At 34.5% G+C, this 25122-nt stretch overlaps 3 protein-coding genes across 4 annotated transcripts; 1 reads left to right on the top strand and 2 right to left on the bottom strand.

The window, feature by feature from the left end:
* Positions 1-2007: 2007 nt before the first annotated feature.
* LOC143914187 (FHF complex subunit HOOK interacting protein 2A-like) lies at positions 2008-8567 on the bottom strand. 2 transcript variants are annotated; one of them, XM_077434295.1, is made up of 13 exons: positions 8197-8567; positions 6455-6595; positions 6160-6378; positions 5680-6084; positions 5410-5603; positions 5188-5334; positions 4977-5095; positions 4771-4904; positions 4533-4696; positions 3883-4002; positions 3716-3806; positions 2882-3636; positions 2008-2802 (listed from the first exon to the last, which is right to left on the bottom strand). In XM_077434295.1, the coding sequence occupies exons 1-13, from the start codon at positions 8239-8241 to the stop codon at positions 2691-2693; spliced, it is 2646 nt and encodes an 881-aa protein (XP_077290421.1). In that variant the 5' UTR covers positions 8242-8567; the 3' UTR covers positions 2008-2690. The 2 variants fall into 2 exon arrangements, with proteins under 2 accessions (XP_077290421.1, XP_077290419.1); XM_077434293.1 differs by having other exon boundaries at positions 2882-3648; positions 8197-8411.
* A 3575-nt stretch (positions 8568-12142) lies between these two features.
* Positions 12143-18702, top strand: SIDL (SIDL trafficking protein particle complex subunit 10). The gene is made up of 15 exons (XM_077435454.1): positions 12143-12333; positions 13370-13587; positions 13717-14106; positions 14183-14482; positions 14564-14779; positions 14852-15105; positions 15177-15359; positions 15439-15897; positions 15970-16453; positions 16522-16710; positions 16790-17020; positions 17097-17369; positions 17451-17532; positions 17619-17750; positions 17829-18702. Exons 1-15 carry the CDS (start codon positions 12276-12278, stop codon positions 17960-17962), a joined length of 3603 nt encoding a protein of 1200 aa, XP_077291580.1. The 5' UTR covers positions 12143-12275; the 3' UTR covers positions 17963-18702.
* Positions 18703-22826: 4124 nt separating this feature from the next.
* LOC143914854 (uncharacterized) lies at positions 22827-24885 on the bottom strand. The gene has a single exon (XM_077435228.1). It carries the CDS (start codon positions 24750-24752, stop codon positions 23172-23174), a length of 1581 nt encoding a protein of 526 aa, XP_077291354.1. The 5' UTR covers positions 24753-24885; the 3' UTR covers positions 22827-23171.
* Positions 24886-25122: the final 237 nt, after the last annotated feature.

Genomic DNA, 25122 nt, shown 5'->3' with positions numbered 1-25122 from the left:
ACTGGTTTAATTCGTTCCAAAGAAGACATAGATATTTATATAAATAAAAATTTTGATAGTTGGACTGAGCAAAAATGTAGTGTAAGAGCAGTGCTTTTTAAACTTTTCAGTTTGGTTGACCAACGGAACATTAGGGCGATAACACACAGCGATGAATGTGGCACATAGTTTTTTTTAGATAGTTTTAAACATGCGAAAAATATGTGGAATGCCTTGCACATATTCATGGAACGCCCAGCACAAACCGCCCCAAAATCACCCCCCCCCCCCCCCTAGAGTGTTTTCGGTAAAATTGTATCCTTGTATTTATCCTTTCTTGAAAGTGATGGATAATAGTGTATCCCATATTTAAAGAAATGTAGGAAACCCCCCACAGCAGGGAGCCAAGCACACAACGTGCCGTTCTTCCCTGTGTGATTTCGCCCTTAAGGGCACAGAGTGGTACACAGCACGTGATTTTTTTTATAGATAATTTTGCACATGTTAAGAAAAATGCTAGAACGCTTGATCTATGTCAGTACAAAACTCGCCCCCTTGAGTAGTTTCGATGTAAAAAATTTTCTTTGTATTGACAGTAATCGATAGTGGCGGCTCGTCTATATGGGCTGCGGGGCTACAGCCCTCCCAGAATAATAAAAATTCATGCTATTTTTGCCGTCCATATGGGCTGCAGGGCTGCAGACCTCCCAGTATAGTACGTATGCATGCTATTTTTGTCTGAATTTGATCACCGGTATGGTCAACGAGCTACTAAAGCCCGATTAATCTCTGCAGCCCCCCCTCTATGAATTCTCACGGGTCGCCACTGAATCTGTGATTCCTATTTTTGAAAAAATGTAAGAGAAACTTGTCAAAATAGTAAAATCGTATGAATTAACCATAACATAACACACGCCCATTCACAACTGAAGTCTACCTAGGCATTCCGTGTGTCTGCTCTACCTTAACGGCCGATGCCAAATTTATAAATTATTTTGCTTTTTGTCATGGAATTTATTGAAATGCGCCATTATATTAGCCAATTCGATATGGCTCTATTAACTATTACCACTTAATTTATTGTAAGTAGTATCTTAACGATGTTTAAAAACAACAAAAAACGTACAAATGATGTTTATTTATTTATTTTTTGCTTAAATAACGGGATCCAGTTAGATATTGGTAACTCAACGCCGAATTGGCTAATTATATCTTGCATTAATTTACAAAAAGATATAAACACGATTAAAGATATCGGGATCTAATCAAAATTCATATCTTTTTAAATTTCTTGATTTTAGCATGTGTGGCAACGTAGCAATTTTAGATTGACTATAGTCGGAAGATCGAAGAGTTATAAAAATAGATGGCAATATTGATATTGATGCATGCTGTTTTATTCGTGAGAATATTTCCACACAATTATATGATCCAACAAAATTATTTGAAATTACTGTTATTTAGAGTTTATGTACTTAGTTTCTTATAATATGCAATAACCTTCGGTTTTAAATTGCTTGATTGCAAAGTACGTACACAAACATTTTTTGCCCCCACCCCCTCTTTTGTTATAATTATCGTCTTACATAATACATATTATATGTATGTTATTTTATGACGAAATGATCTTGATTTGTAAAACTCAAGTATGCATGTATAGATATACGTGCTTTAAATACAGTAAATTACAAGAATTTATGTATTTTATTAATTCGTAGTACTTTCAAGCGTTCAAATATAAAATTTACATATAGAAAGCATCGTCTTATATGCATCTTCCTCTTTCATGGTCGGGCTCAAATCTGACATTATTATTTTCAATACTAAGCTTAGAAAGATTGCATGTTTAACAGATGGTTGAGAAGTTGTTCCTATTCGAGGTGAAAATAAGTTACTACAAAATATCTAAAAAATATTATATATTTTGCCTTCGCAACGCCTCAAATCTGGTGCACCCGAAACGTCGATAGCCCCATTGCCCCCCTTGATACGCTACTGTGTATGAAATACAAATTAAAACAAATACATAGGTCAATGAAATTAATCTTAAACAGCACGATAAATTAAAATTTATTTTAATACACAATTGCATACTTAAAATAAACATTATCACAATATAAAAATAGTTATATGACATTTTATAATAATATCTAAGTACGGCAATAATAGAGCATTTAATTAACTTTGCTGCTGATATACATACATACTACACTCATAATAAAATGGAAATATATGCATATATGTATATACATATGTGCATACATTGTACAGCATTGAAATTTGATAATTAAACGCGAGTTTTTCATGTGTGCAAAGTACAATACACATACGTATAATTTTAATCTTTTAACCAAAACACAATGCTAATGGCTAATAAAAAGAAATATGTGAAAATTCTGTACGAGACAAATACAAACATACCTACATATACGTATAAGAAATAAAATCAACATTTATATATGTACATATTCGAAGATAAAATATCATTAAAATTTTAACAAAATTCTGACAATTTTGTCAGAATAATAAAATCTGGTAAATATTTTTAAATTGACATGTTTTTTATGACAGGATTTCTTTTTTTGAGATCTATTTAATACCGAATTAATTTAAAACTTTCATTTTACTTGCATAATTTGCGAAGCAAGGGCAAAATAAAATTTAGGTATTTTTGAAACTGATTTATACATAAAAGTTTAAAAAAACTTAATTCAACTGTGCAACTGTGAGGAATGATGATACTTAACGAAGTAAATTGCTGCTAACTCTTTACAGAACTCTTCAACTACGATAAGACTTTCAAAAAGAGGATCACTTTTATCACTGCAACAATTATAAACCATTAGTAAACACAATAAATATGCAACTGTTAAATTACAAAAACAATACAATATCCACAAACCCATCTTCAATTGATTCGTCGCCTAGCAGCCTTTGCCTGGTTTCTTCAATTATGGTACTGAACTTTTTCACTTTTGGTATTTGTGCCATAAATATTTTCGAAAGCTTCTGAAGGGTTTTGAATAGTGTAGTGACATTTTTTCCAGTAGGTAACACAGGGTTAAGCAGATACTCATGTAGATACGGATGAGGCATCATTGCCAATTTTGAAAATATAGCTGTCAATTGAAGATTAATTTGATACGGTTGACTAGGCATGTTTAGCAACAACTTAAAAAGCATTTTAAGAAAAGGGCCTTCGTCAAAAGTCAATTCTTCATCTTCGGCCATTTCACTGAGACTAGAGCGATCGCGTTGATTCAAAACCAGTGGCTGGTGAAAGGAATGCGATTCTAAACTATTCTTACAATCAATTTCCACTTTTCTATCACTAATATCATCTAAATTATCAGGTTTATTCGCATCATCTGCGCTGGGCGAGTTGTGCCTTTTAAAATCGGTGCAGTTATTTTCTAATTTATTACATTTATAACACGAGTTGCTATGCAAGAGTGAAATTTGTTCAACGTTTTTATTCAAAGGCATTGTATATTTGATATCAGCGGTGGGGTGTTTTTGATGATCGGAACTCGGAGAAGAATGCATGTGTAAATCTGCCTCCGGCCGACTGTCACAGCTATGAGTGGAACTCGTAGATGGATCGTGCCAAGTGGCTCTCGTTGGCCAATTAAAGCCCGATGTTGCTTCCAACCATCGCTGTAACCACACCTAACATAAGTAAAATTTTATATTTTTATTTTAACTCATTATGATATGTTAACAATAATTGACCAACCAGATAATGTCGATTAGCATCTTGCATATACTGCTCATAGCCTAATCCAGCAGGATCGGAAAGAAGATTTCGAGGCAAAAGAAGTAGAAAACTAAAACCATATAAACATAATATTTAAAAATCTAATATTTTAATTTACAAAATCAATTATAAATAAAACTCCTTGCCTATTTATTACTTTGTGGATATTATTATCAACTGTAATTTGATTATTTGAATGACTCCCTTCACAAGGAATGGCAAAATTGCTGTCTATATGACCTTCGCAAACTCTTTTCATTGTTTGTCTGCAATTAAATAAAACAATACAAAAATTATATTTATATTAAAAATAAAAATACCAGAGCGGAGACTAATCTTTACTAAGTTTGACCCACTGAATTAGAAAATGAAAATGATTTTTTTTGTTTTTGAAATATGAATTTTTTGACTTTTGCAGTCTTTAACTCAAAATTTAGTATTGCTGTGTTAAAAGTGAGTATTGGAATCAGTAGTCAGAATATTTTTTTTAAATTGATTGTGATTTTTTATTACTTAAAAATATTTATAATTAATTATCTAGCGAATTTTAAGTCAAAAATATTTTTTCCACGTGATATTATGAGTTTATCTCGATAGTTTTACATTTTACCACATATATAAGGATCTTTTTTGTATTTCAACTTTTTTATCTAAATGTACTAATTCGAGCGATAAATATTGTTTAGTCTCCGCTCTGGTAACTCAAAAACGTGATTGTTTGTTGCTCAGTGTTATCAACTATTATTTAAATAAAAAAACTTCAATCTGAAAACTAGTTTTGTTAATAATATTTTACCTATTACTTTCTCTTTCTTGTCTCAAAGTTTGGGCGTTCAGTCTTTCACGTTCTTCATCTTCAAAATTATTAGATGCCCGTATGGGCGCATGATATCCTCTACCTTCCAAAAAACCAAGAACAAGACAATGCAAAATATGTTCCGACACTTTTTCTAGCATCACCTGAAGCATTTAAATGAAACATTAAAAACATTAAAAGTATAAGACGAGCAATTATTAAAATAAAAATTACACACCTCAAATAGTCTTAAAGTTTCTAAACAAAGGTCAATTTCGCCTTCTAAACAATTTTCAATCAATGTTTGAAGAATTGGAGTCAACGGTCTCATCGTTACATTATTACAATCACCGACTAGCCATTTGCTAATTTCTATTGCAAAAAAAATTATTATGACACTCAAATATAATACACACTCGTGATTATTAAAATTCAAAAACAAACCGTTTAATATTTCGACAGAATCAATAGCTTTAAGGCATTTTCCTATTACTGTAGTGACTAATGTCGCATTTTGGCCATTTTCTAATCCGAGTTCCAACTCCGCAACAAAAAAGTGCCACCTTTAACAGTCACAAACAACCGGTTACTAAGGTTTAGCTCATTTTAAGAGCTTTTAATATGTATGTAGACAAAAAATTGCTTATTTCAGCACCTCAGCGTTCTGGCGAGATGTATAGCTAGCAATGCGTGACATTCCTTAGCTAATGTATCGCAGTAATCTAGCCAGGATAAGAAAGAAGTAGATTCACGCAATCCTATCGATTTTACACACTTATCGGCAAACTCTTGACTAGCATACCTTAACAAAAAATTAATTTATGAACTTAGGGAATCGATTATAAAATATTTACACCAAATATGTACAATTGTTTACCCCCAAGTTATATTGAGTTGGTCTAAATCACACGGATCGGTATTTTCTGGTAACGCTTTATATTTATCAATCAACTTGTCTACAAGATATGCACACACTGAACTGGTGTTAGCTATCAAGTGAGCTATAGTGTCATCGGGTAAAGATGTGACGATCATGATTCCTTCGCAGGCTCTTAGAACGATATGGTTATCCTAAAATAAATTCATTTTAACAATAAATTTAATATATAAGTACACACTATCTATAAATTTTTCTATAAAAACTTACAGCACTTGCAAGATAAGAAAGTAACAAATCTATAAGAAGAAATCTGTCATCTTCATAACTTCCAGAATTATTTTTTTGCTCTTCGTCATCAAAAGTTGACGAAATTGATTCATTTTCTACACATTCTTTTTGATCGCTTTTTCTCGCTTCTGGTTGCGAAACCAAAGATATAAGTCTGAAAGGTTTTGGTAGATCATCGTATTCAAACAAAGTATTTCTTTCGGGTTTTTCCATTAAACTTCCCTTGACTATGAAAGGGCAAATGTCCTCTTCGTAATTTTTGGACAAAAATAACTTCACCAAATCAGGTTGTTTTCTAACAAGGCCACAAAGAGTTAATAACAATTCTACTTCTTCTTTTTCCGTCGGCGATGCAGGGTTATTATTACACAGGATCAGAAGTTTCTGAAAAAAAGGAATATAAAAAAACATTAATACAATTATAATTATTATATAATAATAAATATAGTTACAGAATACCTGTATAGGTCGATAAAAAGCAACTTCGTGAATCGGAGCATGCTTCACTCGCCTGAGTAGGGAATTGTACCAAACGAGAACAATTCCTCGTAGACCAGGCGGTTGATCTGCTTCGGCTAAACTTGTCAAGCATGAAGCGATTCCGAGTTTACTGTCCATCAAATCATTGATACACGGGCCTAATATATCCCCACATTCTGCTTCTTCTTCAACTAAAAACTGAAAAAAAAAACAATCGACATTAAAAAAGAAAAATTTATACGAAAAAAATTATAAGGCATATAAAATTATTCACCTGCAACATTTGATGTAAGTGCAATGGAATTTTGGTATTTTCAACGTGCACTTTCGTCGATACATTTTCGCTTACGTAAAAGTTTTGTATTAACTTCCAATGAAATTGAAAATCGACGAGACGTGTCGCCGGAGGAGCAATCTTCACATAAAAACATAATATTATTAAAATGCTTATATGTATATATATTGTAGCATGATTAATGGATTGACCTATATAAAAAATTACGTTATGGTTTTTGTCATGCTTATACAAATAGCTTGACAGACTACAGAATATTGAGTTTATGTATAAATAGATGTATATAAAAATAATAATAAATTATTCTACTGTATCCATAGATATAGAATACATAGATATGCCTTTACATACAAATTTCGTTGGAGATCTTGTCGCCATTAACTGAGGGGTGCGGGGAGTTTAACTAGCGGGGAAGTGGTAAAAAAAAGGTTGGACGCAGCAGTCGGCAGTGGTCAGCAACCAGTTTATGTACAGATCTACATGCACTGAAGTTTTATTTTATTTATAACTTTATTTTATTGGACATTCCGCGTGACAGTAAACCAAACTAATAAAGCCATATTAAGAAAAAAATATTTAGCTATACACACTACATTAAACTACAAATGTATGTTACTATAATAAAACCATCATTAACTATGTAACGTTACATAGAGAGACGCCCCGTAGACCGGTGACGTCATGGTGACGCCGACCAATGGTGGAGTCGGGCGTTGCGGCCAATGGCTGCACCAGACTCCTTGACCAATGATAATACGTGTATGCGCTGAGCGCTCTATGAAATAAGAATGGTTCGCTCTCGATCGGGGGCATTCGGATCCTGACCTCCACCGGACGAGCAGCAATAAAGACTTGGAACCTGCCTGCGTGTTTTCTTGTACCTCGACCTGACTCCACTTACCTCTGAATACTCTTCAACTATTACAATATTTAAACATTAGTAACTTCCACAAGGATCATTTTTAAAGCTGACACTTTAATATTTAGTTCATTGTTTGTAGTTTTAAACTTAATGTCGATTCCTGAATTTCCTTCAGTGCCAACAAGATATACGTGTGCATTTAGAGACATCTGTGGCAGAGGTTGTCGACCGTTGTTCAATCAGTGCATACAACACTACATACATCGCGCCGATATTTCATTATATGTTAAAATACTACTATAATTGAAGACATTATATATTAATTCTAACTTATGATATGTGATGCCATTCTTGAGTAATTGTAACACAATTTCACTGAATACGTTGGCATTTTCGAAAAACGTCAATCGACCTTCCGACTTAGGAGATAATTAGCTACCGAGAGAGAGTGTGCATGCACTTTACTTTCCTTTGGGTGTGCATGCACCAAAAGGGTGATCGGCTTAGAGCGTCAGGGCATATCTATGTAATCTATGACTCTATCACTATTTACATACATATATCCAAAACAATTTACATATACAAAAACGGCTGTACCAAATTTCTGTATTTATACAAGGTTTTTATTACATACTGTTTAGAATTGCACAAAAGCAGGTGCAAGTGTATGTATTCCAAAATGAAAACAGAAGAATAATAAAGTAGCGTTGTGTAACATTGAAAGAGCGTGATCAAACATCAACGTTGAATAGACATTGAATATAGATGTATAAGAGTGATGTCAGGTGTAGAGTGGTGTCGGCATGGCGTGAAGATCCAGCAGAATTCTGAATTTATTTGAATGCGAAAAGCTACCAACCAGGTCAGCGGCGTTGTGAAGCGCTTCGGAGACGCGGCCCAGCATCTCGGAGCCGCAGATTGCAGTTCGTTTGGAGCCAGCGAAGAAAACCGCACGACTGGGGCGGCGGCCGCGCCCCCACTGCCTTCCAAACTGCGATCTTCACCGAGAAAACAGTATCAGCCACACTCATCTGTCAACCGTAACATCAGTCTCAACGCGTCTCACCATATGACCATATACGAGTCGTCACATGATTTACGTTTACATTTTTTCATTTTTAAATAAGAGATTAAACTGCACTCGTTGGCTACTTGAAGTAGAACAGCATAGTGACGCCAATTTTGGATAAATAGAATATAATATTAGCACTATCGAGGCCCACGAAAGGTATCTACTCGGTCATGTCACAAATTTTATTTTAAATCGATATTTGCCCCATTTTTATTTTAAAATGTATCCTGTAAATATCTTAAACGGTTCGGTGATTATTCCGCATAAAGCTATCTTGCGCACATCATTAAAATCTTTGTCATGGGACATCTGGCATTCAAAAACTCCATCAATCCCACGCGAAATATTTTACTAACGAGAACTCGAGTGTCAGATATTTTGTATTCGCGATTTTTGTGGCATCGATTGTCGTGCGCACGATTGAAATTTGCGCAATAATCCGTTTACTTAAATGTTGATTAAGCTAATCTGTGTGTATAAAAGCTTAACGATAGTAAATTTACGCTTTGAAACTCTTTGATCTATTTGACGGTCTTTATAAACATTTAATGAAATTCAATTAACATACTTTAAATGGCGGACAACTGTTATCAATGTAACCTTATCTTTTTTAATATGCATCATGTTCTAAATCAGAGACGGATCGAATTAAAATTGCATTCTGGCAACATTATGAAGATAATAAAATATAGTCCACATTTAAAGAAGATGATTTCATGATTAAATGAACGTAGTACACTATACTGTGATAATACGTGCGAAAATAGGAAGTGCAAATAAATCATTAAATTACTATTTTATATTTACACCTAATTATATTTACACCTAATTATATTTACACCTAATGACTAGCCAACTGATATTTCAACCAGTTTTCTCATGACCGATTTTAGGGTGTGACCAGTTTTATCGTGACCAGTTTTAGGGTGTGACCAGTTTTAGTGTGACGGGTGATCACGTGTGACCGATCTAGAGCGACCGGTTGTCCTGTGACTGGTTCACATATGACTAGTAGTCCGTTTACCAAACATATATTGACTTAGAAGTTTTTCATCACTTCAAATTTCTTCATACAATTTCGAACACAAAATGTGCACACTATTGTGCAAAATAAGAAATTTAAAAGTCGACAAAATAAAAAAAGAATAATCTGAGAATATTTGAAAAAAATCTTAGATAAAATGTTTTTATTACAAATATACCCTATATTTGGGTTTGGTGCAAACGATCGAAAAGCACCAGACAGATTGAACCGCAGACTAACTGGATGGCTGCTTTAAACGCAATTCTCGACTTCACGAATGAAAAATTGCACATCATATGACGAGTAACCTTTCGATGTGCACAGATGCAATTATTAAAATGGTAATTGTAGGCGGGGTAGGAGGTGTTGACCGTATCCCAGCCTAACGAAACACTGTTGTGTTTGTTTGAATAATTTATTTTTGGGTATGCAAGTGTATAAATATGTTGTTGAAGCGGGTATGTTCTGGAAGTTCTCTAAGTGACTGGAATCGGCTGCGTTCTGGAAGTTCTCGAAGCGGCAGGATTCGGCTGTGTTCTGGAGTGGTTCTTCCATGTTGTTGTTGCAGGTTGAGTGACTCTGGCTCTGTTGCTGGTCGGCTGCTTCTAGCTGACTGGTTGTTGGTATAGCATGGTCTGCTGCTTGCTGTTGACTGCTGTGAAGGCTGCGAAGTTCTAATTAGGGGTCACCAATGTAGTTGTTGCTTGTACAGCTGCACTTTAATGGATGCAGGTGTTCTTCGATTTCGCGTCGTTCTGCTTGATTTGTTGGGGTGGAAGTTTCTCGACTCGAGATGACGTCAATGGTTGAGCATGAGAAATGTATTCTCCGTCGCAATAGATGTTTCAATTCCTACATAATTATTAAAATTGAGTTGGATCTTTCTGGCGAGTATTTAATAAGGAAAAATTCGGAACTAAAGTATCAGAAGCACAGAACGTATACAGGGTAGGTATATCGGGACTTCGGGTAGATTTCCCTTAGTGTAAAGCGGGCTCCACATTCTCGTCGAGACTCTCGGTCTCGGGTCTCGCCGAAACAACACGAGACTGAAAGTAGCTCACCACATTCTCGCTCGCGCATTTGTCTGTTCGGTAGTCATACAAGATAGACGTGTTAGAAACGTCTGTCGCTGTAGCATTATGTGCAATAGCATATTACAATTTTTTTCATTCAATTCGAGAAAAAATAGTTATTAAGAGACGTTGGAATTTTTTATTACTGTTGCCATCCATGATATCCCCCAAAAATGAATCCATCACGCTAAAAGCGAACCATATCGGCGTATATACATATATCATCAGTGCCGGCGCCTGAATGTTCCGATGCTTTTATTCTTCGCTTTTGTATCCTATAAGTTGTCATAAGGGAGTCTTTCTTGCTTTTCAATTCTTTGAGAGGTATATTCATTATTTCACTTATTTTATTCCACGCATCGTGTACTTTGTTTCTGTCTTTATGGTCCCGATGTTTAGGATCCCATATAATAGGATGACACTGGTATATTTCCATAAATGTTAGTTCGAGATCGTGCGTCCAATTCGTAGGCATTTTTGTTAATAAAATCGACGAGCGCGCAGTGCGGTCACTGCCGGCCGACTGACGCGACGGGAGTGTGGAGGGAGGGTCTCGTGCGAACACAAAACTACACGAGAGCCCTGAACGATAGCTGCAGCAGCTGTAATGTGTGTATATGTATGGGTGACCAGCGGCTGTGTGTGTGTCGTCGTCTCGATCAGCTTGCTCTGGAACGGTGCGGGGTGGGGGAATTATACAAAAGAGTAACGGTTATGATTTCGTTTTTATTGATGAATAGATGGCGCGCCGGGGAGTTTCTCGGCGCCTGTGCCCCTTTATGGCGGAGGCTGTGGATTGAGTAGGCTGTGGCTGGTCAGGAAGGGTAGACCAGCCACGCCAAGACCTTCTCGGTCGGAGTCTCACGAGCGTCTGAGAGCTCGCCGTGTTCGAGGCTTGGGTCGAACACGTGGTCGAGTATAGTCGGTAGACATAGTCGGTGAGGCACGACTATGGAAGAAGCCATACTCCTTCTATTATGGAGGGCTTCTATGATGCCAATGAGCGCTCGCAGTGATCGCTTGGGTGGATCACGGGGCCAGAGTTCGGGGCTTAGTTCGAGGTCGGCTTTTACGAGGGACGCTGCATCTGGCGGTCCGCGCCGGGATCAACGGGCGCCGGACCCACGGGAGAATCTAGCACGACTGACAGATGATCAGAGTAAAAGAGAGAAAACAAAAGCCGAAGCCGTAAGAGGACAACCAACGGCCATGAGGGTTTTTGGCTCGAACAAGCCCTTTGATTCGGGTCCGAAATACTGCCACGAAATGGAGACCGCACGAATATAGGCGGGACTTAACGAATATGTTCACTTCACTCTCGTATTTGGCTGTTCTCGTATAGTTTTGCCGAGATTGTGGAGCGGGCTTAAGTGCGAGCAGTGCGCACGCATAAGGTACACGTGTCGTTAATCTGTGGTTCAGTCTGTCTGGCGCTTTTCGATCGTTTGCACCGCATCGCCTATATTTGTAGTCAAAACATTTTAGGAAATACCGTATCCCTTATTATATCACCAATTGTCTAGAAATCATTGAATAATGTTATTAGTTTTTACTAAACTGTTGTAAAACTTGAATAGGTACCTACCCACTCACATCGTTATGATAGTAATTTTGGAGAGATACGCATATATTTGTGTAGTGGTAGTGTGGTGCTGGTGTGGTGGTGTCTAGTTTGACGTTAGTTTGACGTTTGCGTGCGGAGTCAGTGGCGGGACGAGGAGCGGGGCGAAGAGTGGGAGCCGAAGGGGGCTCACGGCCTCGACGAGATGCGGGGCGGCTCCAAATCCACGCACCCCCCTACGCCCACCAAACCCATTCTCACCTGTCAGTATCACTCATCACTCATCACTCATCACTCATCACACCTTACACCTTACACATTACACATTACACATTACACATTACACCTTACCTACGCCACTCCGTACCGCTTCACCTGACCTCGCCAGTTAACCCCAAACCACCTACACTCAATCAATACCACACATATTTTATAAAATCCTATTACGAATCCAACACGAATACCCAATTGTGCAACGGAACGATAGCTGAAATTATTTAGTATCATACATATTATGATTTTGTTCTTCCTGTCCATAACAATATTGAGAACTATGAATATCAGTTGGCTAGTCATTCGGTGTAAATATAATATAGTAATGAATGATTTATTTGCACTTCACATCACATTCATTTAATTTGATAACGACTCCTGAAATCGTCTTCTTTAAATGTGAACTATATTTTATTATCTTCATAATGTTGCCAGAATGCAATATTAATTCGATCCGTTTCTGATTCAGAACATGATGCATATTAAAAAAGATAAGGTTACATTGATAACAGTTGTCCGCCATTTAAAGTATGTTAATTGAATTTCATTAAATGTTTATAAAGACCGTCAAATAGATTAAAGAGTTTCAAAGCGTAAATTTACTATCGTTAAGCTTTTATACATACAGATTAGCTTAATCTACATTCAAGCTTAAAAAAAATTCGTATCCATATAGTACATATTTCGATAACGTTAATCTTTTAAATTGAAACTTTCCATAAATACTCTTGAAATACTAAAAATTACATAAAACAGTTTTGTAAATAGGTTTTTGAGCTCTTTTTCCTATTATGCTGTAGATTAACATTAGAATAATATAATACTATAATTACTAACCAAATTAAATTAAATTGTAAAATAGAAAATGATCAGTATATCAGTAGCTATTAAAATAGATATAAGATGTATTGTAAACATAATTTCGTAATAATAAAAAGCATTTAAAAATCAAAAAAACATAAAACATTACAACTCAGTAAATGTAAAACTGAAATATTGATTTGTGATTTTTCTCTTTCATTGCAGGTGCTGGAGATTGGAATTTATTTTGCACTCTCGAAGCACCATTGGTAGCTGCTATTCCGCAAGATTCGAGCGAATGGCGTCGATCTTATGGACGTGTTTTCAAAAAAGTGTTTGTTGAAGCAACATTTGAACAGTTTTCTAAGGATATATTACCCGATGAAAATGATTGGGACATATTAAAACAACCCATATTTCATATATTTTGGACTGACTGTAATGTAAGCATAACTTAATGTATACATTTATGTAATATATGTATATACTTTCAACACTATCTCAAATTGTTTAATATGACTATTACTTTCAACACTATCTCAAATTGTTTAATATGACTATTACTTTCATAGGATATTGAATCGTATAAAACGAAAACAAAAGATGAAATTGAAGCATGGTTTAAAATACTCACACAATACAATATTTCTGATTGGATGATCGTATTAGTCGAAACGTATGACATTAGAAAAACGAATAAACTAATACCTCGAACCACTGTCCTCGATAAAATTCGTGGCGACTTTGGTTCGAAACATGGAGATCGATGTCTTTCTGTCATCAACCCTATCAAATCTGAATCTCGATCGGCGGAATCATGGAGAGGGCTAGTAACCAGAATACGTCACCTGGTTCTCACGTCGTACAATAAAAGCTTGATTAGGTTTGAGGAGCACATGCGAGAGCAGCGTGACAAAAGAAACGAACCCGGTTGGAATTTTTGTGAATATTTTTTACTACAGGTTTGTTTGGAATTTTAATAATACTTAAAAATATCAAATCTTTTGTTTATAAAATGAAATTGTGGTTGTGTTTCAGGAACAATTGGCGTTTATATTGGAAATGTTGGGTCTTTATGATGAAGCTCTCGTACAATATGATGAATTAGATGCATTGTTTACACAATTCATATTGAATTCGAGCATTGGAGAAAGTCCAAAATGGCTAACCAGTTTTCAGAAAACCATCGACACGTGGCAAGGCGTATGCTTATCACCGAATGTCCCTTACAAACAGAGAGAATTGATTAAAGATTGTCAAATATCGCTTGTAGAGTTTAGGACCTATCTTTTTCAAAGGCAAAGTGCTATGCTTTTAATGAACAGTCGACCTTGGGAGGTACATATATATATTTTTTGTATTACTTATAAAAATTATTATACTATATGTATTATATAATCAATATATTTCCTCTTTCAGATTGCTTCCAGATGCTTAGCTGTCGTCCACAATACAATAAAAGAATTGCATTCATTGGAAGTCACTGTTCCAGTTGGTGCTTTCGCTTGTTGGGCTCTTTTGACATGTTTAGAAGTATTGCAAACGTGTGAAAAATTAGCTGCCAATGCTTCTCACCAAGTGGTTCAACAGTGTGCTACGCATCAAGCACCCTTATGGCATTATGCAAAAGATAAGGTCGCTCGAATTGAATATTTTGTATATTATTATATTTTACGTACACAGCTAACTGAATTATTTAAATTTTAGTTGTGGGAACTCGGTAAATTGTGTGGATTGTTGCCGGGAACTCCAGATCCATCGTCGGCTCAATTACATCTAGTCGTCACGCTGTCAGCTGGCATGATATATATTGAAGCAAATAATTCACTTCAAGACTCAATATCCACTACACCCATCGACAAACTCAAAGAAGCATTGGGTTCCAAACAAGCGTTTCAAATACACTATCTTGAACTTGCTGAGTTGGCTATGGGAACTTATAAACATATTGGGCGATTGAGGTAGTACTAAATGAAATCAATCATTGTGAAATAATGCTACTGTGAGTTTATTTCATATTCAAATGTTTCAGGTGTGCTCGTTTTATCGGCCGAGATTTGGCATCATTTTACAGTGAGCTAGGAGAGACCGGCAAGGCTTGCGTTTTTTTACTGGACGCCCTAAGATCGTATGAAGATCAGGGTTGGAAAGATTTGGCTGCTCAAACGAGAATGGAATTAGTGTCTTGTTACAAGAAAATGTCTGATCATGAAAGGTATTTCGATTTAATATCATAAATATGTAGAATTTACTATTTCAAGCTATATTTTATGTTTTTCATCGCTATATTTCAGATATACGAAATTGTCTGCAACGATTTCTAGCACCAACGAATTAGAAATATTAGTACGGAATTTTTACTTTGATGAAATGCTGAAATCGATCAAACTGCATTTGACCGATTCTACACAGACGGTGTTATGTGAGCTGAGCGATTGCTTCAAACTCGTAGCTGTTAATATTATGCCACCCGAGCGTGAAAATTATATTAAAGATAGTCCTGTTAGAGTGAATGTTATTCTGGAAAGTTTTTTTCCGCGAGAGGTGGTCTGTCAGAAAGCTAGTATAAGCTTGGAATTGTACAAGGAGCAAGATGCGCTTAAAAAAACCGAGAAAAAACCGTTAGATAAAGCGAATAAGACTGATATAGCCAATTTAAGTAGTAATAGTGGAATTCAACCGTCGCCTAAGAAGGGAAATGCATCGAATCAAAGCTCAACAGATCCAGTAAAAGAAGATGAATTTATTACAAGGTTTTTGATTTTCAAACTTCGTTCACTTTGTGTTTTTATGACTTTTTTTGTAAAATTATTTGAAAATTTCAGGTGTAAATTAGATGACTTGAAAGAAAAGAATCCTTTTATGTATCCATTAAATCTGACTCTTCACTTGGATTGGAAAGAAGATAAAACATTAGATACAGCGTCCGTCCAGTGTAATAATCCCAAATCTAAATTGAAAAGGGCTGATAGCACCAAATATAGAAAACAATCGGCGAATCAACGCAGCGATTTCACCAATTGTTTTAACGTAGAAAATTTCTCCATCAAACCAGGTGTAAATGATTTCACGCTTGAAACGATCGCACATCAAGCCGGCACTTTCCGACTGGGGCAAATTTCTATAGTCGTTGAAAAACAATTAGAATACCTTACGAACGCTTTGTCTGCTTGTAAAATGTGCTACGAAGTGATCACCAAAGGCGTAGAGATTGCATTGAACAAAGTCAACCCAAAGAAAGAGCTATTTGCTGGAATCGAACATGCTATGGAATTAATCGTCACCAGCGGCAGCACTTCCATAACAGAAGTAATTATAAAATTACAACATAAACACATTTAAATTATGAAAACATTTTTAACCTGTGATATTTTCAGAATTGTTCAATACATCTAAGAACGTCTAATGGTTTAACTGTACAGATAAAAGATTCTCGATACGACAGCTTAACAAGGGAATTGGATATTAATATTCCACCGTGTAGTCCATTCAATAAAGTTGTAATACCACTTTTAGTACTCGCTCATTTACCGCCAAAAAAAGATGAGAAACACATCGAACACAAGGTGTGTATTATATCATATATTTTACCTGATATATGTATTATCGAATTGAGTAGTATAATTTTAATTTACTGTTTTGCAGATTTGGATTCATTGCCCTTGGATGGAAAATCCTGTTATCGTTGCATTACACTTTTCTCTTCCAATATCCACGTCATGGAGACTGCTTACATCGAACATTCGAAAGTTTATACATTTGACTTTAGTGTCGTCGCCATCGGACCACAGTTCCTTAGCTGTCTCAAGTCCAAAACTAGAAACCGATTGCGAAGTAGCATTGGTTGATTTGAATCCTAAAAATAATCTTGAATATGTCAGTATTCATATCGAAAATGTGATGTATAAATGTCAATCATGAATGTGTAAACGTCAATATTTATTTTTAACAGATTTTGGACTCGAACGGGATGTCAGTATCTTTTATGTGGGAACTCCGGATGAATCCACTGGACAAGTCGTACCCGATTAAAACGATGTTTTCAATGTCATATCGCGTCATCGGTGGTGATTCACAAAGCGACAAACTGAAAGAGTACAAGTGTCCGTTTGAAATGCAAGAATATCAGACACTGTTTTTGGTTCGATCCAAAGTAGATCCGACAAAAGGTTCTGAATTTTGCAGGGCTTCACAAATGTGCTATTTGCAGCTAACTGTACAAAAGGTTATTAATTTTATCTACTAATAATTTAACTCGTCGTATTTTTCTTTAGATTTTACTGTATTGTATTGCATTTAAATTTAGGTGAACGAGACTGATCACAATTCTTTAATGTATGAAGTACTGGCAGATCAAACTATGTGGGCTGTATGCGGAAGAACTGCAGGTTTGTAGCTTAAAATTTAGCATAGCAAAATATATTTCTGTGGATCCTTTTATACATATATAGCTAAGCTTTCATATTTATTGCAGGAGTTATCACTATGGATAATACAGAGCCCCAAACAGTAATATTAGAAGTCATGCCATTAATCGCTGGATATTTACCTCTGCCGGCTGTTAGACTTTCGAAATATATAGCTGCCATTCAAAATACAAATAAAGGTATTTATTATATTTTAAATGTATGGTATTTTTTTATCAAATCATTAAAAAATAAATGTGTTTGTGTTTTTGTTTTAGATGGAAGAAAATCTGACATGGGTGGTTCGTCTCATCCAAGATTGGAACCTTTCAGTCCGGGACAAGTTTACCATAGTGGTAAAGCTCAACAAGTACACGTTTTAGCCAACGTAAACAGCACTGATAATCACTGAAGAGAATATTATATTCAATTTTAATAAAACTATTGCGTACATCCTAAATAAACAATGCTGCAAAATTATCGCTTTCGGTGTATGTATTGCTCAACGATAGAATTGTAGTCATTTTATGATATAAATTTTTTTGTCGTCTTTCCATTATTATTCCGCTGTCGTACAATAACAGTAGTTTTAACTTTTTCTGTTTGAAAAATGATTGAAATATTTTATTATTATGTTAATTTTATATCCATATTATAAATTACTGATATCATGACATTATAATGTATCGGAATATCTACTTAATTATCAGTAAATGTCATTGTGAATTGTAATATTCTTTTGTACAAAAAAAAAATGTAAATACTCATTTAATAGTCTTCGGTCGAGGAGGAGGAATTATTGCTTGTATTTAGCAAAATTATTTTTCTATATGAATTAAAATTATACATACATAGTTCATAAGCCTTGATAAATGTAATATTTTGTTAAATTTATCTTATCTGTGCCATTTAAAGTGCATTATTATTATTTTTTATTTTGTAATTACTCTCTATTTTTCAATTGTACATGATTATAAATAGTCATACTTTTTTTTTTGAGATTTCAAGTACTTGCAATGATTACATTATTTGGGATTGTAAGAACGCAACTGACTACCGGGGCCATCATCGCTTTATTCTTATAAATTACACAAAAAACAATCGTCAATATATATTTTTCCACTGAAATTAAAGCAGTCTTTTTTAAATGTGATCCATAAAAAAAACACAACTTGCTTTATTAATTTTAATAACTTATATTTTAAACTAGCTCAATATGCTGTAATATACTCTTTGATTTAATCAATATTTGTCCTATATTGTGGTGATAGTGTTAAAAGTGTATTATTATTAATTCATATGGTTCAATAGAATGTACAGTTATTGTTTATAGACTTTTCGTTTTGTTATTATTTATTATTACATTTTGAAAATAATAAAAGTTACATCGTAATATTTCGAATTCGTCACGAATATTCAGTTATATTTTTCAATATTTTAATCTCCATCATCAATTAAATTAGTGGATGATATTGTTTTAGTTTTTAATTGTATTAATTTATGTATAATTTTTATAAATATATAATTATTTATAATTTAGAACATATCTATCTTATTTTGAATGTGACTGATTCAATTTCATAGTTGTTTTCGTTTTGTTGTATACTTTTGTTATTTGTAATATTACAAAAAACTCATTTATTTTTTATTTATATATTTCGAACTAACATATTTTAAGACATTGTTGAAAACTACATATATATAAAAATATATTATACGTATTAAAATGCGCAAATTTTATTAAATATCAATGTATCACTCATGCGAATTTTAGTCTTTTTTTTTTAAATTTAAATATGCATGCATCTATACATATAGTTTAATTTCAAAGCAAGGAGTTCGTTCACATGACTCGTACATTAATAAATATAAACGCTAGGAAGTGCAGTGAGTGTCACCGTCAGACGAGTGCATCAAATGACTACGAGCTAAATTTGCAAATCTTTCCTCGTGATAGGTAGCGATCTTAAACCATCTAAAGTTTACATGTGACATGGATTATGTTGATACTTCAACACGTAATCAGCTAAATGAAAGTGCAAATTTGTTCTAATTGTGCAAACTCGTTCTATTTTTCGATCAGCGACGCTTAAGCTGATACATGCTTGTGTATCCTCATACACAATTTAACGAAAATGGTTAGTAACATTGTTCTCATCAAGCTCAATTAAAATCCAAGTATAAATTGTCTTTGTTTGTAATTTAAGGCGATCCATACGAGTCTCTATCCAAGCTTGTATGTATATATACATACTAGGTATATGTATTAGGCCTACTCTTCAATGTACTTCCATATATTCAACAGTTTAAGTGTCTAATCTTGCTAATGCATACAATGACTTGTTATTGTGCACACTCACGACAAATTTTCGTCAAATCGAAATCGTTATACTCCATGTGTACTTTTATGAAATAATGTATGCATTTAAACGAGCAAGTGTAGGATCTCGCAGAAATGTGCTAGTTTAAATCACGAACAAACAAATTTTACGGAACAAAGTATTTTTAACAACTAGAGATATTTTTATTTAATTTAAAAGATAATTATATTTTTTATTTTCGTTTTAAATGTTCTCTAAGATTGTCATGTCATATTCAAGTTTTTTAGATTTTTGAAATATGCAAGGCTGTGGTGTCACTTCAAAATTTACTTACTCCGACTCGATATGATTTTATTATTTTATAGAATGATGACTTTTTTGTCAACGTATTAAATTGTTAGTAATAAAAATAATAGCGATTTTCAAAATATAAAAAATTTAAGGAATTAAAAAAATCACTGAAAATTGACATGTAACCAGAGAGATGTAATAAGAATAGAGGGGCCCTTACGAATAAATAATTGTTGTCAATTTTACGCGGTACGTCTCTATAAATACGCTACATCGCACGGAATACAATCGGATCAATTTACTTATAAAAATGTATCCCATGTTGTTTATTGTGTGTTTTTGAATGTATTGTGCAATTTTTACCGATGCTTGCCCATCTTGCGAGTAATATAAACAAACAGAGAAGTTTTTATCGGACAAATACGACTGATGCTAAAATTATTTAGATCTGTCCGTGGACAGAATGTCACTTGACAACAAAACATATATTTTAAACATATTGAGATATAACGCGTAGTGCGTTATATCTCATACAATGTCATACAAACAATATTTGGCCGCACGCTGCCGTTCGTGTCGCAGACGCATAGTGCGGTCAGACCTTAAAGCTATTTCTATTAATATTACATATCTCTGCATGTAACCAAATGTATTGGATTATTGGTAATGAAATCGGTATAAATACAAAGTAAGTACATTCATCGTGTATGTGTATGAATTTCATACACAAACAAATCAATTGAATAAATAAATAAAAATATGCGGTAGGAAACAATCTATTTTGGCCACAACACATCAAAATACGCGCAATTAAACGATTTTATTATTATGTAATTTCGTTTCACGATTTTTATACAAAAATAATTAAATTTCAATTTATTAGTGAATCTACTTCAATGAAATTGAAGACTAGTTGACACATACCGTAAAAATATTAATTAAAGAAAATAATAAAAAGAATTGGAGTCGGTTGATATTTTACGACTCTGACTCCACAGCCCTAGAAATATTCCAACTCCAGTTAATATAGCCTCTTTCTTGTATACAGTTACTGACCAGTTTTGACACTGTATACATTGACTAGTTGGTTTATCCACTAACATTGTTTATAGTTCGTTGCAGGTTTGTGATGATCTATTATTTAAATAAACGTGTATATGTTTTTTGATATTTTAAAAACATAAAATTCAGTAATAATTAGACTCCTACATATATTGTTTACTATCATTAATTTTATTATATTGTATAAAAAAGATTCATTCATTCATTCAAAGAGATTGTTAGAAGAAATAGAATACAATATGTAATTATAATCAGTGGCGGACTGGCCATACAAGCGAACATGCCCGATGGCATGTGGGCCCCACTATCTGTTAGAAAATATGGGCCCCCAGTAAAATTAAATAACTTTTTAACTATTTAACGTGTGTAAAAATTTATAGGATATTGCACTTTGGGACCTAAAGTTTGGGTATTTCAACAAAATAAATTTCTTACGATATACACAAACAACTAATACCTGCTTTAACAGGCCAAGGATCGGTTAACTTTTTTAATTAGGCTCGAAATGTAAGTTTCAACATTTGCGTGGGCCCTTTTTCTGGGCCCATTTCTAACCTCAATATTATGTATATACCAATACCTATGTATGTAACAACTACCTACTGAAATAAAAATGGGAATAAACAAATATATCCGTGAATAAACTGAATATTCCGTGAATAAAATGAATTGCTTAAAACAATTTTGATAGGACGATTCATCATCAACCAGCGATTTAAATTTACTTCATACTTTCAAAATAACATTTGATTATACTTCGATGATATAGTAAGATTTAAATACACAATTTTAAACAGTTTCCGAATATAAAATCTATTCGTAATCTAGACACATCCATGTATATAGAAATATAGGATAGGGGCCCCCTCCCCAAAATCCCGATTTTCGCATGATCTCAAAACTTTATCTATTATTATTACGTACATATGTATGTATGTATGTACATTGATAAAGTGAAAAGACAGTCGGTAGAAATTAAGTTAATTGATAGTGTTTTAGTGACTCAGTTTGATGGTCGATTTTTGTTGACCGTGTGAAGATTTTTAGAAAAAAATTTTCCCCTTTTTACATAATATTTTTTTATAATTATTCTATCAAAAATAAGCTTATTTTTTTCATATTATATAACTCAATAAGGTGTATGCAAAGAATATTTTCCATTTTCATTCCGATATAAAAAAGATTTTTTGAAATAAAATTCAATTTGACCAATCTTTGCCTGCGCCCCCCAAGAAAAAGCTGAAATGACGTCCCTGATTGTTTTCTACCGAAAGTAAAAGCCGCTTTTATGATGCATTCTATTTACGTAGGACAAGGGTTAAAAAGAAATATACAATGTAATTTATGGATCTATTTTGCTTTTGCCATTTTTCTTGTACTTAAATTTGTTTATTCCCATTTTTGAAAATTTTATTTTTTTTACCCTTGATTTTTAGCGTGATGGAAAGAAGAAAATGTTGTTATATGGGGGGGGGGGGGGGACAATTTTTTTTAACCCTGGGTGGGCCCCCTTTGACTCCTGGCATGCACTAATTTCAGTCCCAGTCCGCCACTGATTATAATAATAGGTGTCATTCTTATGCAAAAAATAGTTCTCCCATCGCACATTTTTTATATGTATCATCATCTTTCCAAAAGCCGGCCACAAATTTTATATTATGAGATGACCAAACTTATACACAATGTTTTATTTGACACTCTCACAGTTTTATTTATTTTTCGTAGGTCACCAATTTTATTTACATTTACCATGCACCAGAAGTTGTCCGCAACTGATGTGAAGTCTCACTATAGTCTCATCTCGGTCGCTATTTTTGATAGTGAAAGTCTCATTGCACTTGGCCGAGAGGTTTGTTTATTTTCGACGCGGAAAACGGTTTATCTTTAGAATCAAGATGACAGTTCATTGTATGAAAAGTGACACAAGGAAATCGAATAAAGGCGAAATCACCCTCTCGGCAAACACAAATTAGGATAGTACTTGCGAGTTTTTACCCAACTATTGTAGTCTTCATCTGTGATGTTCCAATCACAATCGTAAAGACTTCTGCCTACGATACACGTGGGATATTTTCCATCGCTGAACAGGTTCCTTCCGTAATCCACGTAACCTTTGTTGTATGTCAGCAGGCGATTCATACAAGCGCAATTCCAAGGGTTGCCGTGCAAATGGATCAGCCTGTTGCCTTCAGTTATGAGATCAAGCACGTTTGATGGAGACAGAGCAGTGAGTTTGTTGCACGACAGATCCAACTCGTATAAACTGTAAAGCTTGACTACATCAGAGGAAATCTCTTGAAGATCGTTGTTATCCAAACTCAACTGTAGTAAATTTTCCATAGTGCTGATGACTCTAAAATTGAACCTTTCTAGTAAATTGTTAGACAGTGCCAACACTCGAATTTGAGAATTGGCAGCGAACGTGTACGGATTGATCTCCTTGATGCGGTTCCCGTCTAAGTAAACTGTGTTCAAATTTCTATTTTTCGAAAATATCGTGCTCTGCAATGACTCTATTTTATTGTTGGCCAAGTTTAAAATCCTCATATTCTTCAATGAATCGAAAATATCCGAAGGCAACCTTTCAATATCGTTGTCGTTCAGATGCAAAGACAACAACCGAATCGTTTTACGGAACAATTCTCTGGGTAATCTGTTCAGATTATTCTGTGACAGATCTAGACTCAGCAGTTCCTCGTTGGCCGAAAACAATTCTTCGTGTATCGCTTTCAAAAGATTCTTAGACAGGTCTATAAAGATGAGCATTCTGTTATTTGTGAAAAAGTTTGAATCAATAGTTTTCATTTGAATATTTGATAAGTACATGTATAGCAGATCGGGACACTTTTGTGTCACTGCTGAAGCATCGCCGTTGAAATACAGTTGATTGTTCGAAGACATGTCCAAATAAATCAAGTCGGGCATTGCAATATCGTAAATTTCAGGTAGAGTCAGAGATGACCTGCTTATACGCAATGATTTCAATTTCAAACCAGTCAGAAGTGATGGAAGACTCAAAATTTCAGCATTGTTCGAGATGTCTAGTGCCCGAAGTGAGGCGAGACCTGAAAAGATGCTTTCGGCTGAAGGTGTAGACAAGAAATTGTGAGACATATCCAAGTCCTGCAATTTTGTTAGCGGTTGAAACACTTTAGCATCTATAGTTCCCAATGCATTGTGCGACACATTCAACGTTCTCAACTCAACCAGATTCTTGAACACATCCTCTTCTAAGGAGACCAGTACGTTGTGAGATAAATCCAGTACGTAAATGTTTCGGAACTGCTTGAAGACGTTTCCGCTTATCGCTAGCAGTTTGCAATTTTTGATATGCAACTCGTCTATGTAGGAATTCTGTTTGTTGCCGAGAACATGTACCATCAGCAGACTCTTTACTCCGTCGTGGCCTGGAATACATCTCACCACTCCGCTTCTGAAGTCCCCAAATGTGCAGATCACGTCCGCTATACTGATGCTGGTTCCGAGGAACAGGATTGTGGCAAACAGTATGCCTTTGGACATTTTCATCTGTCCACTAGACAAAATTGTACAGTGCTTGCTGATTGTTAGCTAAATCAAGACTGGCTGGTCTTGATAAACGAAGGCCTTCGACCAAAGATGAGACCGGTTTGAAAGATGCTTTGTAAAGTGTGGGTCGCGAGTGTGTGAATGCTATTTTTTTTTTAATTTAATGTAATAAATTTTATATTAAAAACGAGACAAGATGCTCAATCGGTGGGCTTTTAAAGATTAATAAAAAATTTACAAAAATTTATGGAAGCATTTTTTTCCTGAAAATAGTTCACATCGTTTTATTTAAAAACAAAAATTGTTTATTTTACAATTTTTAATAAGAGCCACGTGTTTTTTTAAATTTCACTCAGTATCTATTCATATC

Source organism: Arctopsyche grandis, chromosome 7 (genome assembly GCF_051622035.1).
Source record: "Arctopsyche grandis isolate Sample6627 chromosome 7, ASM5162203v2, whole genome shotgun sequence".
In the NCBI taxonomy this organism is placed as follows: domain Eukaryota; kingdom Metazoa; phylum Arthropoda; class Insecta; order Trichoptera; family Hydropsychidae; genus Arctopsyche; species Arctopsyche grandis.
Note: the sequence above shows the minus strand (reverse complement) of the source record. Positions and strands in the feature narration are given on the sequence as shown.

Excerpts from the sequence above, each read along its gene's own strand:
- LOC143914187 (XM_077434293.1), bottom strand. The coding sequence starts at position 8,241 with ATGCTGGGCCGCGTCTCCGAAGCGCTTCACAACGCCGCTGACCTG. Across the intron at positions 6,596-8,196 it reads TTCACAACGCCGCTGACCTG|ATTGCTCCTCCGGCGACACG; the intron begins GTTGGTAGCTTT and ends TTTTATGTGAAG. Across the intron at positions 4,905-4,976 it reads TTCTGTCGAAATATTAAACG|AAATTAGCAAATGGCTAGTC; the intron begins GTTTGTTTTTGA and ends TTTTTGCAATAG.
- SIDL (XM_077435454.1), top strand. The coding sequence starts at position 12,276 with ATGCGGGGCGGCTCCAAATCCACGCACCCCCCTACGCCCACCAAACCC. Across the intron at positions 12,334-13,369 it reads CACCAAACCCATTCTCACCT|GTGCTGGAGATTGGAATTTA; the intron begins GTCAGTATCACT and ends CTTTCATTGCAG. Across the intron at positions 14,483-14,563 it reads TGAACAGTCGACCTTGGGAG|ATTGCTTCCAGATGCTTAGC; the intron begins GTACATATATAT and ends TTCCTCTTTCAG.
- LOC143914854 (XM_077435228.1), bottom strand. The coding sequence starts at position 24,752 with ATGAAAATGTCCAAAGGCATACTGTTTGCCACAATCCTGTTCCTCGGA.